The 19,101-nt window shown below is 38.5% G+C and overlaps 1 protein-coding gene across 2 annotated transcripts; it reads right to left on the bottom strand.

The window, feature by feature from the left end:
- Nucleotides 1-1,328: 1,328 nt before the first annotated feature.
- FN3KRP (fructosamine 3 kinase related protein) lies at nt 1,329-14,139 on the bottom strand. Of its 2 annotated transcripts, none has more exons than XM_014056781.2 (6): nt 13,741-14,139; nt 11,312-11,463; nt 10,116-10,207; nt 9,605-9,681; nt 8,315-8,437; nt 1,329-3,960 (listed from the first exon to the last, which is right to left on the bottom strand). In XM_014056781.2, exons 1-6 carry the CDS (start codon nt 14,122-14,124, stop codon nt 3,622-3,624), a joined length of 1,167 nt encoding a protein of 388 aa, XP_013912256.2. In that variant the 5' UTR covers nt 14,125-14,139; the 3' UTR covers nt 1,329-3,621. The 2 variants fall into 2 exon arrangements, with proteins under 2 accessions (XP_013912256.2, XP_013912255.2); XM_014056780.2 differs by having other exon boundaries at nt 13,761-14,029.
- Between the last annotated feature and the right edge of the window lie 4,962 nt (nt 14,140-19,101).

Here is a 19,101-nt window from a genome sequence, read left to right as displayed (position 1 = left end):
CATAAGGAACTGTATTTTTTTGAATATAGCAATAGCACTTAAGACTTACAGTACATACCACTTCACAGCACTTTACAGCCCTCTGTAAGCAGTTTACGGAGTCAGCATATTGCCCCCAACAATCTGGCTTCTCATTTGACCTCAGGAAGATGGAAGGCTGAGTCAATCTTCAGTTGGTGAGACTCAAACTGCCAAACTGCTGGCAGCCAGCAGTCAACAGAAGTAGCCTGCAGTACTGCATTCTAACCACTGCACCACCACAGCTCTTATCCAGTGTAGTATCTTTTTCTATCCCATTCTTGTAGCCCAACATTTTTAAATATATTTTCAATCATAACATGACATAGTCCTCAGCAATCACAACTCAGTCCAAAATTACTGTTGCTAAGCAAAACAGTTGTTAAGTGAGCTTTGCATCATTTTATGATCTTTCTTGCCATAGTTGTTAAGTGAATCACTTTTAGTAACACAATTGTTAAGTGAATCTGATTTTCCCATTGACTTTGTTGTCACAAGGTTGCAAAAGTTGAACACATGACACTGCAACCTGGGACACTGCAATAATTATAAATGCATGCCAGATCACATGACCATGGGCATGCTACAATGGTCATAAGTGTGAAAAGCTGCCATAAGTCACCTTTTCAGTGTAACTTTGAACAGTCACTAAACAAATGGTTGTATTACTGGCTGTAAATCCACCAGTGACCACTATCTTGCAGTCCCTTCTTGAGGAGCAACTGTTTGGAGCACTTATGAAAGGCTCTTTATTCTGCAGTGCTCCTTGGCTGCTTGTCATGGAGCAGGTTTGCGTCTATCTTCAGCAGAATATTTTTTGTAGGATTTTTTTTAGCATTTATAATAAATTTCCATTATAATAGTTTAGAATAATCTTTAAGCATTATCAAGAGATTTAGCTCTTGCTTTTAACTTTTTACTAATTCTTTTTTCTTTAAGTTTGCTCAAGTCAAAAAGTAACCATGTTGGACTTTTTTTGTAAATGTTCAGCTATTTGCATAATAAAGATTACTCTTCTTTTACTGAATTATTTCATATTATAATAAAAAAGTTTAAAGGGAACATTAGGGGTTTTTAAAGTTACAAACCATTAAGGTAGAATTCCCCATGATAATGTCAAAAAATTCACAATATTATAATCACAAATATTAAATTAAAAGGTTAAAAAGAATTGGAGAGATAAATCTGGCTTATTAATGCCTACAACATACAAGTGGGTACAATTTGAATTATTCTAGGTTGTGTAATTATCCAAATAATGTAATAAAATGGATCACTGCGAATTTATAACACCAAACGGGGGGAAAAAGTGAAATGCTCAGGAATATATTTTATTTGAACAATTACAAAGGATGACAAATAGCAATCTCTTTTTTAAACTCAGAAAACTAGTGGGATTGTTATGCAAAATGAGAAAGCAGGGAATCACAAAGACAATTGGAATTTTTAAAATTTAGTGTAATATTTTTTTCCATAATGTAAAGCCAAATAATGTTAATTCAAAGGCATCAAAAACATTCCAAGGATCTGTATGAGCATACATTCTATTAATGATGCCTCTCTACCGGTACCTACCTGGAAATTGAGAATGGACAGCCACCTAAAAAGCAACATCTGAAAGAGCAAAACCCATATTTTAATTGTTTGCCATAGGCATATATATTCTGCAGTACATTAAATACAATCTTTTGGTATGATTTCTAAAAAATAATGTTTTTTATATATATCCTTTCATCCAGAACTACATATTATTTTGTTTTCAAATGTTTAAGTGTTTCTGGATCCATTTACTACTCTCTAGAAAACTCTTCATCAGCACTTCACAATTGTTGTAAATCGTATTGGGTATTTCCAGTATACTTTTTCAAGTATTAGATATACTGATTCAGCATTCCTGCTGCTGCACACTAGAAACAAGCGGTAGCAGATTCATGCTAAGGGAAATTATTAATGCAGTAATAAAACTTTTCCTTCTCTTTCTAATCTCCCCTGTTAAACAATCCACACCAAGGAAGGTCATGCTGGACACATAATTATAGCTAAAATTAATTATCTAATTAACCACCCAGAAAAGTAAGCCTTTGCCTGCCGAAGGTAGAAGCAACATACTTTTACTAAAAGATTCAATAGAATTAATATACTATCACAATCTGGATTAGAATTATTTTTGCTACTTTAGTTAGATTTTATACTATAAGTGACAGATAAAATCAACAAATGATTTTTTTCTAGCAGAAAAAATTATATCTGATAGGGAGGGGATGGAAAATAACCATATATTTTAGCTCAGCAGTAGTGAATCAAAAACACCCTCTGGAAAAATAGTATTATGAGCCTAACTGGTTGCAAGATACTACAGTCAACCAAAGTATTAAAATGGGGGAAGATATGTATATATGTGGAAGGAGAAGGTCAATCAAATATTCCTTCCTCATAATCTAAGGTCTAAACCTATCATATTCATTTTAAGTAGTATTTAGCATTTTATCAGCGCAAAAATTGCTTCGTTTTTAATCAATACTCAAAGCAGTTCAAAACAAGCCGAAAAAATCACTGACAGCCTATTTTAACCTCAGCCTTGCATACAATCCCAAAATTTATCAGCCAAAGCAACAAAGGCTGGCTAGAATTTCTGGGGCCTACAGTGCCAGCCTAGTTCAATGGCTTCAAAGAGAAATAATTCCACCAACCAGCCATAAGAAAGTAACTCTGAAATGGATACAGCTGCCTATAAATAAACTTAATCCATGAATGTACATTGTACAATACAAGATTAGATCAAGTTTTTTTGGTAGTTAGGAACATACACCCGCTGGAGCCTTACTGAAGGAAGACAAACCAGATCATCATGCAAACTGTAGTGTGCTTAGAAGATTCAGGCAGAGTCCTGAATTTTGACAACCAGAGCCATGCTTAATAACATTCACGGTAGAAAGAACAAAAGTCAACTAGGCAGCATCCTATGTATTCCAATTTTAGCTCAGTACATGCATCTAATGCAAATGCAGCTATAATGATAATACTGAAATACAAGTAATATTATAAATACTGAGAGTAATCGTAGTTTCATAGCAAGTAAGAAAATCCCCAATATATTCATATGTACCGTACTATGAAAAAAAAGATCACTAAGACCTCAGATTGGGTCTTTATCATTATTGTTGGTTTGTTCCCTTTCCACATTGCTGGCAAAACATGTATCTAAACTATTGTTTCTCTACTGCAACCTACTAAATCAATTCAATGGTGTCATTTTAATAGCAAAAAGGCTTTCATGCAAATCTTGGATTATTTCCTCCTTAGACAGCTCTTTAATAAAACTGTAGTTACCAGGATACCAAGCGAGTAGAATATAGTAATTAAGATGTTGGAGTGGGATGAGGAAATTTACCCATGGACACTCACTGGGTGACTTCTAGGTGATCATTATCTTTCTCTCTCTGTCTCTCTCCTGGGTAAAAACTGGAAGCAGAGCTACGTGTACCACCTGGGGCTCCTGGATGAAAGACTGGGTATAACTCTTAATAAATTAAGTATCACAGATCACTGCAGCTGAAAACCCATGTATTTTTCCAAACAGAGATAATACAATTTCACAATAAATCATTTCACCAGGTTTTTCATAATATTTATAGATGACCCTCTGTAGCCTCCACCAAAATGATTCCAATGGTTCATGTAGTGAAATAGTTGGTAAAGCTTGAGCCGTTTATCAAAGCCTGGTGCTTTGGGGATTTTACCATGGTAAGCAGAATAAAATGAACCACTGAAACCACCAAACATCCCAGCAATTGCCAACTCATACTCAGAGTGACCATAGAAAGAGGCAGGATCAAAGATAATAGGCCCAGAATCATCTTCAGCTACATTTCCTCCCCACAGATCCCCATGTAAGAGAGCAGGAATTATTTTCAGGTCACCAAACAAACTGGGTATCTTCACCTAGAAAAGAAAGAGAAACAAACAATAAGCCTGGCTGGAGGAAATAATCTGTTATCTAAGTAATCATTTAACATTTACAGTACCTTGGGGAGGGGCACTAGTCACGATAATTGCAGTACTCCTAATTGTACCATTAAAAAAGCACATTAGTTTAACTGTTTGTATTGAATTTTCTTTGACAAAACAATGGATATAGCATTAAGAACAGATAAGAGGGTTTAAAAATCAAAGGTCAACTGCCCTTAAAACCTAGTAAATAAGGTAGAGAATTGCACATCAAAGTCCTGCTCCAGAATCACTAAGTATAAATAGACTTGGATTGCATTCACATAGCATGCTATAATCTTCTAACCAGGATTTATTAAATTTCGATCAGATAAATTCACACAATTATGATTTGCAACCCAGACTAAGTATGTTCACAAAACATGCTAAGATCCAAACAAGCAACATGAGTTTCTGACTTTTCATGTGGGTGACTCTTGTCTGTATGTCATTTAAAATGGCAGAAGAACGTGAATTTTTAAATTTAATATGTATAAAAGACTTTAACATTTAAGTCACAGCAAGAACACTGTGGGACCAAATTTTCTTTCTTATTTATATAATATTAATGCAGTAGCAGCTTTTTATTGGTTTACTACAAAATTCTATATACACACACATACACGTGTATATGTATACATACATGCATGCATGCATACATATACATATGTATCTATATATACATACATACACATACACATACACACACACACACACACACACACACACACACACACACACACAGTGTTTCCCCGAAAATATGACAGGGTCTTATATTTTTTTGACCCACGAAATATGGCATTGGGCTTATTAAAGGGGAGGGCTTATGGTTTTTGGATTGCCAGGCGGCTGCTCCCTTGCGACCGGGCTCCCGAAGAGCCGGGCATAGCCTCAGGGTCGAATGGCTGTGTTGCGCTGTCACAGCAGCAACACAACAGCCATGAGGTGGCCACGCTCATGAGCAACCGCCCGGCAACCCTCCTTTCCAGCCGGGCACAGCGCCGCTGACAGATCTAGCGGTACCCAGAAGGCGCCAAGCAACGCAAGCGCCTGTTCGCCGCCCTCCGCGGCACAGCGCCTTCGGAATGCCCCTAGATGAGTGAATAGGGCTCTGCACGGCTGGAAAGAGGGGTTGCACGAACGGCTTTTCTGCTCCTCGCTAATGTGACTCGCAGGCTCACAATGCCCTTGGCTAACTCTGTAGGGCCAGGACATCTCCGCTGCTGGTGTCTCCCGCCGCTTGTTTTTTTTTTTTTTTTTTTTTTTTTGCGGCTTTCAAAGCACAGAGGATGGATGCCGCTCTGGAAGTACGCTCCATAGTAGGGTACAACCATAGAGCATACCCCCAGAGCGGTATCCTACCTTGATGCTTTGGAAGCGCAATGGAGGATTGATACCTCTCTGGGAGTACGCTTTATGGTTGTGGGCTGCAGAGCGTAGAGCATACAACCATAGATCGTTCAGTAGCACTGTGCCCGGCTGGAAAGGGGGCTTGCCGGGCAGCTGCTCGTGAGCGTGGCCAACTCATGGCTGCTGTGTTGCTGCTGCAACAGTGCAACACAGCCATTCGAACCTGAGGCTGCGCCCGGCTCTTCGGGAGCCCGCTCACAAGGGAGCAGCTGCCCGGAAACCCCCCCTCTTCCGCTGGGCACAGCATTGCTGACTGACCTAGCGGTACCCCAAAAGCACCAAGCAACACGAGCACCTTTGCCCCCCCACCTCATTCCCGCGGCTTGGCGCCTTCGGGATACTACTAGGTCAGCTAGCGGTGCTCTGCCTGGCTGGAGGGGGAGATTGTCCAGGGGGCTTATTTTCGGGGATGGGCTTATATTTTTGCCCACACGAAAAGTGTGGCAAAGCTTTAGTTTCAGGACAGATCGTATTTTCGGGGAAACACAGTACATACATTCATACATACATACATACATCTATACACACACCGTATTTTTCAGAGTATAAGACCCACCGGAGTATAAGATGCACCAAGGTTTTGAAGAGGCAAAATAAAATAAAAAATAGGTAGGTAGATAGAGGGATAGAGAGGGAGAGAAAGAAATACAGTGGGTAAGTAGGGAGAGAGAGAGTAGGTAAGTAGGTAGGTAGGTAGGTAGATAAACAGAGAGAGAGAAATAGAGAGAGAGAAATACAGTAGGTAGGAAGAGAGAGAGAGTAGGTAGGTAAGTAGGTAGAAGGATAGAGATAGAGAAAGGGAGAAAGAAATACAGTAGATAGGTAGGGGGAGAGAGAGAGTAAATAGGTAGGTAAATAGAGGGGGGAGAGAGAGAGAGAAATACAGTAGGTAGTTAGGGAGAGAGAGAGTAGGTAGGTAGGTAGATGTTTCCAGGTGTATTTATCCATGTGCTGGAGAAGGAAATTGCTGACAATCTGCAGCACCTAAGACTTTGTTTCTGCTGGCATAGCACTTGATCAATGCAATTCTCGTCAGTCACTCTAACTAAAGAGCTTTCCAAAAGGAAAAATAAAAGTTTTTGCACTCTGCAAACCTCCTAAAAATGACCCGTTTTTTGCTCATTTCTGCCATCCCCAGCCCCCAGGAGCTCTCTGAAAGCCTCCATAAGGGTATGCATGGCCATTTTGGTGAAGGGGGCGGGACTTCGGGAGGCAAAAAATGCTGTATTCAATGTATAAGACACACCCAGATTTTCTGCCTCTTTTTTGAGGAAAAAAGATGCGTCTTATACTCCGAAAAATACTGTATGTTTTACAGATTAACAGATTGCATGCATAGCCTTATGGAGGCTTATAGAGTGCTGCTGGGGGTGTGTCAAAAAATGGCCCATTTTTTGCTATTTTTTGCCATCCCCAGCCGCCAGGAGCTCTTTGAAAGCCTCCATAAAGGTATGCATGGCCATTTTGGTGAAGGGGTGGGGCTTCAGAAGGCAAAAAAATGCTATATTCAATGTATAAGATGCACCCAGATTTTCAGCCTCTTTTTTGAGGAAAAAAGGTATGTCTTATACTCTGAAAAATACTGTATGTTTTACAGATTAACAGAGTTGGAAAGGACCTTGTAGGTCATCTAGTCCAACTCGCCACCCATATGTATGTCATGTACATGTGCGCATAGATACTATACATACATATTTTAAATTGAAATAAATATATGTGAATTATTTATTTACTGACTGTAATAAAAAACAGTATTACTAAAATGAAAAATGCAGAATTTCAAGCATATAAATGGAATATGGTAGGTAATGAATGAAATAAGCAAGTATTTTTATAAAACATTATTATTTTTAGGTTAGCAGTTTTTGGTTCTGACATTACTATTTATATTCTGCTATTGTAAAAGCAAAAAATAATCTCAGACTGGTGTTTCAAAAAATAAGAAATTAGAAAACAGCATTGTATAGATTCATAGAAAGTGAAAAAAATATTGATTACAAAATAGGGCTACTAAGGAATATTAAGCTGCAAACCAAAATCTGCTTATCTCTAAATAAGTCACATAGAATTCCACAGAAGTTGCTCTTAACTAGATTCTATAGACTGTATTATGAATGTGCTGCCCTGCAATAAAAAGCTTGGTAAGAATCCACAAGTGGCATTTATACCAGTTTGACCTACTGAAATGGTTCATAATATATTTAAGAGACTACCATATTTTTCAGAGTATAAGACGCACCTTTTTCCCTCAAAAAAAGAGGCTGAAAATCTGGGTGCATCATATACACTGAATACAGCAACCCTGCCCCCTTCACCCAAATGGCCATGCATAGCTTGTAAGAGGCTTTCAGAGAGCTCCTGGGGGCTGGGGAGAGCAGAAATGAGCAAAAAACGGTCTGTTTCCCCCCCCCCTCGCCCCCAGAAGCACTCTATGAACTTCTTAAAGGCTATACATGCCCTTTTATTGACAAAAAAATGGGCCCATTTTCATGAAAAACAGGCTATTTTTTGCTCATTTTGGGAAGGTGTACCCCCCAGGAGCACTCTACAAGCCTAAGGGCTATTCATGCTCTTTATTTGAAAAAAAACAGGCCCGTTTTCGCGAAAAACAAGCTGTTTTGGGGAGGTTTGCAGAGTGCAAAAACTTTTTTTTTAATTTTTCCTCTTCAAAACCTTGCTGCGTCTTATACTCCAAAAATACAGTAAATCTTAAAAAAGAAGTGGTTTTCATGTTTCACTTCTTATACATTTAAGATAACTGATAGGTAAAGGAGCTCTCATTAATCAATTTGAGTGGAAGACCCACTGCTTCACACCAGTAGAGTAGCATGGAAATTACATTGCTTTGCAAGTACGGTATAATGAGTATGCCATTTCGAATTTCCATAGAGATCACTACCTGGAGTTGAGCCCAAAGCTCTCTTGCTTCTCTGTCTCCTGAATTCTTCTCAATCAAATCCATCTGAGGCTGAATTCGTTGCCTAGCAAAGAAATTTACCCAGTCTTGTTGCCAGTCATTAATCTGCAAGTAAAGGTTTTTGTTGTTGTCTTTGCTATGCTTGTCCATCAAATGAAAATAATCATTTCCACTACATTGTGTATTTTAATCACATTTTTGCAAGGTTCATACATTTGTAGCATTTGTAATACTAATCAATGAATATGAATCTATCTCCCCAATTTGAGAACGTTTTTGGGAATAAATTTCAAGAAGAAATCATTTCTTCTCCTACATACCATGCCAGTAATTCCTAATATTTTAAATAATCATTTCCTAAGATTTTGGATTGTTGACATTGAGCTGTATTGGTAAGTAACATCTTAAGTAGCATCTAAACATCTTAAGGAGCATCTAATTTCAAGATGATGATAAGCTCTATGCCAAAATACTGTTTTTAGAGAAAATCCTGGCACAGTAGCATCACATTGAAATCACGTTTTGGACTCTATTGCTTATTGCTATTATCATCCGCTTAATTGCAAAGTACATCTATTTTTCAGGGAAGCAGCAGCAATGACATCTGCCCTTCCGCTCCCACAAAATGGGGATCAGACAATATATTGATGATACTAATTCTGTATTGTATTCTTTATACCAAATCGTACTTCCCTAAATCATCTCTTAAATTATTCATTCACAAACAAAATATGCACTGCTTCAAAGTGGGCAGGGCACAGTAGCATACCTGTCAGTACATCTTTCAAAAAAAAAAATTCTACATTTCTTTTCTGTGCTCATATAACAGCCAACCATGTTGAGAAGCAAAAAGCATGGGTGAATGCTCAGCACCTTCCCAACTCAAACATATTTTCCTAGCATCACAGAACTACCATGTGCACCTAAGAAAAGATAGCTTTTTAAAGATTTCACAAGTGTGCTATGTAGACCCATACCATTCAGAAGCACTTTTTCATGTTTGGAATAAAAGTGCCACGCCTGCCTAAAATGTGCATATTTTAGTGCTATGCATCACTTTAAATAGGTGCTCAAGTGTAAGTGAGGGTGTGAACACTGCTAATGCTTTGAACCAAATATTCCCTTTTCATGTTTATGCAGCAGCTGCAGAGGTACGGTAGTCACACAATCATTGAAAAAGGCAGGGCTGCTTTAATGATTTGCAAAGAAATAAGTATGTCTGAAGAGTAACACAAGATTTTGCAAAGCATAAAACAATCAATGAAAGCCTACCTGTGGAAGATAACCACAGCAAGTGACAGAATGAAACCCAAACTCTTCCACAAACTGAGTATCCATCTGACTTTTACCTTGAATGGAAAAAAAGATATACTGGTAGTTTATTGCTACAATAGATAGGTACCCTGAACACTGGATTATTTTGCTGTTCTAACTTAATCTAAATCTTCTAAATGGATGCAGGAATAACTGAGATTATATATGTGAGTTCAGGCTACATATTTTTGTATCTCAAGAATTATATAACTATTGCTCTTCAATTTCCATCATTCATTTTAACAATGAAATAAGATATCCAATATTGAAGATGGCTCTTATGAAAATCCTATTGACAAAGAACAACCTTGTTGCTATTGACCATCTTTCTATTCAAATAAGAGGAATTTTCTAGGGCTATACAAGCAGGTTTTGTAGGAGGTAAAGCAAAGCTGTTAGAAGCATTAACAATTTGATATACAATAAATTTCTGGGCCTTAGAAATTCTCAAAACAGCTAAACCATTTACCAATAGTGTTTGCATCTTTCTTCAACTTTTCTCCAAGCTTTTGATTATGAAGATGAAGATCAGCCAGCTGAATCCCAAGTTTTTCTGCATGCCTAAAAGGTCAAAACAAATTATTCTTATCAGCAAATGTCAAATTAACAACTGAACAAAAATTTGGCTTTGGCTGAAATGACAGTGGGTATTGTTAATAACCTGCTTGTTGGATCTTACACTGAGGATTTGTATCTTAATCTGATCATAGTGTTGCTTCAAACTTTGATTATAATAGTTAGTAGTTTTCAATATTTTTAATAAAATGTGATATATTTTGATTTTTAATAACAGGGCACTCAAACTAGTAATATTATTTTATGAATATTTTCTCTATTATGTAAAAGCTTTAAAAATGCTGATATACAGTGGGGCAAAAAGTATTTAGTCAGCCACCAATTGTGCAAGTTCTCCCACTTAAAAAGATGAGAAAGGCCTGTAATTGACATCATAGGTAGACCTCAACTATGAGAGACAAAATGAGAAAACAAATCCAGACAATCACATTGTCTGATTTGGAAAGAATTTGTTTGCAAATTATGGTGAAAAATAAGTATTTGGTCACCTACAAACAAGTAAGATTTCTGGCTCTCACAGACCTGTAACGTCTTCTTTAAGAGGCTCCTCTGTCCTCCACTCATTACCTGTATTGGTGGCTGACTAAATACTTTTTTGCCCCACTGTAACCTGGGTATAGACCACCCCATATATTCTGGTTCCTTAATATTGCTCTCTTTTAGGTCAGATTTCACAAACTTCAATGGATCAACTCTAGCAATCAGTGACTCAGGGCTGCTGGCCTTCCAATCAGTGAATTGCCAAAGCTCAGGCTATATGATTTCAGCAGTCACACTTCTCTGCCCCTTATTTATTCTTTATTCTAATATGAAAACCTCCTGAGAATCTAGAACATGTCCAATATTTGATTATTTTTCAGTTAACTACTGAACTGAGGCTGTATACAGTACTTCCAAGTTTAACTTAGCCTTGGTTTAACCATTGTTTCCACAATGAACTGAAATTTTACAGAGATAGATCTGTCTCAAGGTAAACTAAATTGTAGGAGTCTAATCTGTGACTCACAGAGTCATACAAGCACACTCTAAAACTGATTTAGTACTATCTTATTTTTAAAATATCATACATTTTTGTCCTCATAACTTTACCTATTGAGGCCTCTCATGTCCAAGTGTTCCATCACAAATAAAGCACCACCTTCTGGCAAATCAATAACTTTGATAGGTTTAGGAACTTTCACAGTTTGTGTTTGCAGAATAGCAGCTAAACTTGCCATTTCTCCATCAAACATTCTTCTGGCCTATTAAATATAAGAAAAAAAATATTAAAATATTTTTCCTGTATTGAATAGTAACCATTTTCAATGGTCTACATTAAAAAAAATAACAGTAACTTCCTCACAAATTACTTATTTTATTCAGAACAAATATAAATGCCATCCTTGTTCAGTGTGTGGGACTTGAAAAAATAATCCAAAAGCTACAAAAAAGTAAACAATCCTTTAAAAAAAGGATGACATAGTTACTAATGATGATCCTGCAGGTTTTAAACATGCTCTCCTTCACATCTTCAAAGCTTAAATTTCTCATGTTATTTCATTCATGCAACCTGACCTTTTATTTTTTTTGTTATATTATTTCATTTTATATGCTAATCTACAAGTGTAGGAACTTCATTAAATTATTCCCCAATGATTCGCTTTTATTAAATGATATCATGATCAGATTTTACTCAATAGATGATACACAGTAGGGAGACCTACTGTATTCCCAATTCCTCAGGACTATCATGCAAGAATGTTTTCTACTCACATTCTATTCCTTCCCCTGTAAGCCAAAAGAAAATATATTTTAAATTTAAGAGGATCCCTTACAAAAGTAAAAGTGGACAAAATAAACATAGACAAAAGTTGTGTAATGCCTTGAAAATCTTGGGAGGGCAGCTTCAACAAAAAAATACAGCTAGAGATTCCTCCCCATCTTACTAATGGTGCAAGACTTATACTTGTATATTTACTTGTATACTTGTATATTTACTCTGTATACTTGTAGATATACTTGTATAACTCTCGGTGTATATGTGCATGTGTATGTGTGTGAATGCATATATGCAAACATCAATGTTTGATGCTATAAAGAACTAGTTTGGTATATGATTAAGGCACCAAGCTAGAAACCAGGAGACGGTGATTTCTAGTCCTGCCTTAGGCACAAAGTCAACTGAGTGACCTCAGGAAGAAGACAATAGCAAGGCACTTCTGAAAACCTTGTCTGACTGCCTAGTGACTACAGTCAACAAGAGTCAAAAACTGACTCAAAAGGTTGCATAAATAAATGCCAGAAGTTACACTCAAAAAATAAGGAAATAATAAATAATTTACACAGGAATGGAATAACTACTCATTATAAAAGGAAGTATCCTATTTATAAAATTAACTGATTCCCTTTGCACATGCAAACCACTTACACACAGATACATGCAAGCTACATACACATATTCCGCTTTTCCTTTCCAGAAAAAAAGGAAAAGAAAACAGGATGGGTTAGGAAATGTAACAGCTGCCTGGGAAGAAGGAGAAAAAGAAACAAAGACAGAAATAATAGTATGAAACAAAAAGAAACCTATGTAAGGTAAGTACAACAAGGACTAAGTTCATGAGGCATGAAATCTGTCAGGCAGCAACTAAATCTTTAGGCTAATCTACTAGTTCAAATGACCCATGTCATCTGTAGATCTGTGAACTACAAGCCCAGAAACATACTACTGTAATCCATCTCTAGCTTAACACGTATACTAATTGAAATTCAAACGTCCCAACTTTTGCATTTCTGCAGCCTGTGCAGCTGGGAAATCTTCACAGTGGCCACTACTCCCAGGACGTACTGTATAATGTCCTTGCTTCCTCTGTTCATGTAATGGTATTTGATGAGTTTATAGTTCCTACAGCTAAACATTTTTTTCAAAGTCCTACTATTCAACAGCACTTATCTTAGGGCTGCATCTAAGCTGCACAAATCTGAATAACCAAGATGGTGGCCTAGAGTTCCATAAATCCTAACTCTGCTTCTTAACAGCAACACTTTTTTTAAAAAAATGTTCTGTCTGTTGATGCTACCAACTGGCTATTTTTGGAAACTGAACAAGGAGACGTTCAATCTGGAAATAAGGAGAAACTTTCTGACAGTGAGCAATCAATCAATGGAACAGCTTGTCTTCAGAAGTTGTGAGAGCTTCATCACTGGAAGCTTTCAAAAAGAGACTGGACTGCCATCTGTCAGAAATGGTGTAAGGCCTCCTGCTTGGGAGGGGGGTTAGACTAGATGACCTACAAGGTCCCTTCCAACACTGTCTGTCTATCTAACCTCAGAAGAATCCTTCTCTGTGGTGCTCTTCCCATAGCTTAAGCTTTCAAAACCATACAACAACACACACACCCCTCGCGTTCTCCCCGTTGCAAGGAAAAGCCTCGCTTGGTGCAGGTGCATTCAGAAGCAGCCATCGTAGAAAACCTCACAGCCAACCAATAAACCACCTGGGAACAGACGCTCCTTTTTCCAGCCTAAGATTCCCGCCCTACCCCAGTCTGTGTCCTCCCACCTCGGCCTTGCCATTGCGCTTCACGTAGACCTGCCCGGTATCCGTGTGGAAACTCTCGCCCTGGCTGATGCAGCCTCCCCCCGAGTATCCCGCAGGCCGCAGCACCGAGGTGCCAAGTTCTCGCCGCAAAGCCGCCTCCATCGCAGGAGGTCCTGGAAAAGCGGGCCACACACCAACCCAGCGCTCCTCTGCGGATCCCGAGACACCGGGGAGCCACTAACTTCGCCCCTCCTGCGCTAGCCGAGCCACCCGCACCCCTCCCCTCCCTCCAACTGAAGCGCAACGGCGATGCTGAGCGCCCGGAAGAGGAAAAGCCGGCTCGGGAGAAAGCAGCGCCCCCGAAGGATCCAGCGGCTCCCTGCATCGCTGCAATGAAAGGAAAGCCGGCCCTGAACTGTTTGCTCCTTGTCTGCAGATTCGCACTAAGAACCCAGCTTGGATAATTATAATTCGGAAGAAGCCAGAATCTTGACGTAAAGCCAGAAGCCACGGGTAATTTCACTGGGGAGCATCTTTGGAGACTATAAGTGGTTACACACACACACATCATGCTAATATCAGCTAAGCTCTAACAAGATTTCTTTGATTTTGCATGTGAATCAAGTCTGAACCACTAGGGTTTTTTTGGTGTGTTGTGTGAAGTCAGTTTTCCCTTGTAATTTGGAGTATGCCAGCACACCCCTTCTGTATTCACAACAAGAAATTTCAATTTTGGTTTTGCCCTACTAGTCTACATTATTGAAATTATTTATACCAGTGTTTCTTAAGTGTAATATTAGGACCCCAAAAGGTCTCCAAGTATCTCTCAGGGTCTGCGCTATCAATATTATTTGCCAGCCTATGCTGAAAAATAATACAATATTAAAATCCCATCAAACCATCATGAGAAGCAGTAAAGGCAGCAAATGTGTTGATTTTAACTTTTAATATGGTAAATATCAATAAATATAACCCATATGAACAAAAGCTCTTTTGGGGTCATCCATAATTTTAAAAAGTGAGAAAGGGTCCTGAGAGGAAAATAGCAGTTAGATAGCAATAGCAGTTAGACTTATATACCGTAATAGCAGTTAGACTTATATACCGCTTCATAGGGCTTTCAGCCCTCTCTAAGCGGTTTACAGAGTCAGCATATTGCCCCCACAGTCTGGGTCCTCATTTCACCCACCTCGGAAGGATGGAAGTCTGAGTCAACCTTGAGCCGGTGAGATTAGAACTGCTGAACTGCAGATAACAGTCAGCTGAAGTGGCCTTCAGTACTGCATCCTAACCACTGCGCCACCTCGGTTCTTAAGAAAGCTTAAGAAACACCAGTTTATACAAACCTATCTTTGTATACATTTGTTGCAAGAAATTAAATACAGAAGAAGCTTTGGATTTCTTTAAATCACTGAAAATATACATGCAAGGAACTTAATGCGTTTAAGAGTTGTTTTAAATGCTAAAGTTGTTTAGTGACAATACTGCTTTCCAAAACAATAACACAACCCTTAGTGTTCAATGTGTGGAATAAATACTGTAAATAGTTTTCTAAAGACTTTTACCCAAAAAAAAATCTTTTTCATGTTCTCTAACCAGTACTTTTCCTTCTCTCTGTGGATAAAAGTCCATCAGATATATAGGCTCCAGTCTCCAACTGTATTTAAACTCCTTACTCTATAGCTCTTTCTATACAGAACACGAAAGAAACCAAAACACAATAACTTATTGAATCAAAAATTGATTTAAAAAAAATCTTACTGAAAAGGACAAAGAAACTTGAATTTGTAACAGTTTGTTGACTCTGATTGAATGACATTTTTCCATGGTTAACCCAATTTGCATGACACATATAACCACAAAGTAATATACAGACTATGTTTATACAACATACCAGTGCAAATTGCTCTTGGATAGTTTGTGGTTCAGGTTAAGCTGAGAACACAACCAGTGCAATGATGACAACAGGCTTCATATCATTTCAGCAATGGCTGAGAGATGTAGTGGCCAGTATGAAATTGGATGGTCACATTGAAACATCAGTCATGTCTCTATTTCCTTTCTCTTGTCATTGAAGTCACCTACCTCCCTATCAAAGAAGGTCTAACAGATTTTGTACGATATTGAAATAAGGAAAATAACTCCTCTAACACTAATATAACCAAGGACAATTTAAGTCTGTTTGTCTCATGGTCTTGGGACAAGAGTAAATCAGTGTAGAAAGCCAGGGTAGGGTTAGGTGCAAGTAAAAAAAGGCCCTTTGTCATTCCTCCGTTGTAGCCTGAGTGCATGGAGGACGAGCCAGAGTGGGAGCCTACAGAGATCAAGGGTGCAGCCTCATTGGCTCCGGAGGAATGTGGGGAGGAGCGGGACAAGGCAGCCCCAGGTCCCTCGGGCCTGGGACGGCTTGTCAGCAGGGAAGAATGGGGGCAGGAAGATTGAGAGAGGGGCAAGAGAGGGCAGGCAGTGGAGAGGAGTGATGGAGCTCAGGTAACAAGCAACAACCCCCCCCCCTCCTGATTGCCGAGCATGGAGAGTGGAGAGCAGGTGGGAGCAATGCAGGCCAACCTGACAACTCAGGAGGAGAGCTCCCCACCCTTTTCACAAGGCATATCTGGGGACTGAAACTTAAGGAGACGCTGTGGGGAGGGGCACTTGTCGTGAACAAGCGCTGAATTGATGGAGTTTCGTATGCCGTTGCCAACATCTGCAATTCGCTGGACTTATCTTGTTGCTTCCTTGTTCCTTTGCCTCGTTGGACTTCTTGCCTTATTGCTGCCTTGTTCCCTTAGCTTCGCTAGACTTCTTGCCTTGAAGCCATTGTGCTAATGGCATTTTGCTGGACTACTCCCAGCCAGAGGCTGCTGGAGGTGTGTGTTAGCGCTTTGCTCTGGGACTTGCCATAAAAGTGCGAGCGTTTGGGGGGAAAGTTGGGGCAATAAGGGGAGTTTGAAATATCAGCTGTCTGTGTTGCCTCCGTGCCTTGCCGTGGGTCATCACACCTTTTGTGTGCTGATATCATTATATACTGGCAACATCTTTGGAGTGTTGGTAATTATTCAGAAGAGATTGTCATGTGAAAATTAGTAAACAAACATAAATAAACATAAACTTAAGATTAAAAAAAAACACTGGAAATCAGCCTAAATGGCATCATTGACAAGGGTAAATGCTAATTCTTCTGTAGCTCCGGGCTAATTCTGGATAATTGGAAATCAACTATCAACAACTCAAGCATGAACAGTGAATGGCCATTATACAACTTACAAACACAATTGAGCCCAAAATTTATGTTGTTAAGTGAGAAATTTGTTAAGTAAGTTTTGCCCCATTTTACGACTTTTCTTTCCATATTTGTTAAGTGAATCACTGCAGATGTTAAATCAGCAAAATGATTGTTAAGTGAATCAGATTTCCCCCTTTGACTTTGTTTTTCAGAAGTTTGCAAATGACCCCAGGACACTGCAAACCTCATAACTGAGTTGGTTGTCAAGCTTCCGAATGTTACTTACATGACCATGGGGATGCTGCAATGATCATAAGTGGGAGAAACGGTCATAAGTTTATTTTTTCCGTGCCATTGTAACTTTGAACGGTCACTAAGTGAACTATTGTTAAGTCAAGGACTACCTGTATTAGCATGTGTCTAAGTTAAGTAATTGTGTTTTCTAAATAATGACTAAGCAAGAAATATAGTATTGCATCACATATGTTTAATAAATTAACTTATAAAAACCTACTGTGATGTATGAGGATAGGTGAGAACTTAATAGCAACTGCACATGATCAAGAGCAGTCCACAGAATATCAGGTAATACAAACCACATTTCTCAGATATTTAGAGAATATAATAAGGGATAAGCATACCTGTGTGCTTTTTTATCAGCCATATATGATATCTACATAATTCATGAAATAAATAACTCAGTATTTTGAACTTCAGACTATTATTTGGAATATATTCGTACATTGCCTTCTCTTTTCCTAATAAGGATATCTTTCTAGTGCACAGTAATGTTCCAAAGATATCCTAATTGGTCAACCTGCTGTTTAATTAGAGTTTATTTCTGTACAACAGCTGATTTCCTAGGCTGAAATTATTTGTGACTCACTAGTTAATATATACATACCAGCTTTAAAAAAAGACAGCAGCTGAGAATTGAAGAAAAGGTAATTGGTATCTGCTGGCTTTAATTCGCTGGTTTTAGATGAGTAAACAGAAAAGTATCTCTTAAGATGCCTCTTGGTATATGTTTATTCTCCAATATTTTAGTATTTTCTTTGGTGTTTCTGTATCGTTGAAGGCTAGCTCGAGGGTACTTTTTGAAATATTTTTCTTTCATTTCTAATGAAAGCTTGTTCAAAAGTGTTTTTCTTTGTATTATTCCACGGTATAACAATACTTATTTTTAATATATAGATAAGTTTTTTAGACTTACTACCACAATTGAGCCCAAATTTTTGTTGCAAGTGAGACAAGTGAGTTTTGCCCCATTTTACGACCTTTCTTGCCACAGTTGTTAAATGAATCACTACAGTTATTATGTTAGTAGCACAGTTGCTAAGGAAATCTGGCTTCCTATTGACTTTGCTTGTCAGAAGCACAGAAAAGTGGATCACATGACCCCAGGATATTGCAGTTGTCATAAATACATGCAAATTGCCAATTTTGATCACATGACTGTGGGGATGATGCAATGGACATAAGTGTGAAAAATGATCATGTCAGTTTCAGTGCCACTGTAACTTGGAACACTTGCTAAATGAATGAATGTTAATTGAGTGGTCAGTTAAAATGTATCAGCTAATTTATGTAAGTGAATTTTCTCATAAACCCAAAACTCAAAATAGTTATAGCTGCAATCTCTCTATTCTGGTCTGACATTTCATCTGGAAGTTTTAATGCTGTCTATATCCAGGAGCACCTTTCCCTTTTGATCTCTTACCATATTCATGGACATTATTGTTCACCCTGTTGATATATAGTATAGATTTGGTGCAGGGATGGGTTGCTGCTGGCGTTACTGCTGGTTCACTTTGCTTGTGCATGTGCTGACCGCACACTGCTTGTGCATGTGCAGTTGCCTGTAAATTGTTCTTGCATGCGTAGAACATTATAAAATGACAAAAAAAAACATGCCAGCAATGGCATGGGCGACTAGGGAACCGGTTTGGGGCATGGCCAGCGTGCCGTCCCTACCGGTTCGACGACCCAGTCCCAATTACCATTACCTGGTTCGCCTGAACCAGTGCAAACCAGTTCCATCCCACCTCTGATTTGGTGTCTTTTACTGTTTCTCATTCTCATTCCCATCTTCATTGAATTACATCTAGCTGCTGCTTTACTGTGTTGAAAGTACTT

Source organism: Thamnophis sirtalis, unplaced genomic scaffold (genome assembly GCF_051295495.1).
Source record: "Thamnophis sirtalis isolate CommonGarterSnake01/CBP01778 unplaced genomic scaffold, rThaSir2_p1.2 scaffold_3, whole genome shotgun sequence".
NCBI lineage: Eukaryota > Metazoa > Chordata > Lepidosauria > Squamata > Natricidae > Thamnophis > Thamnophis sirtalis.
This window is presented reverse-complemented; position numbering and strand designations above follow the sequence as displayed.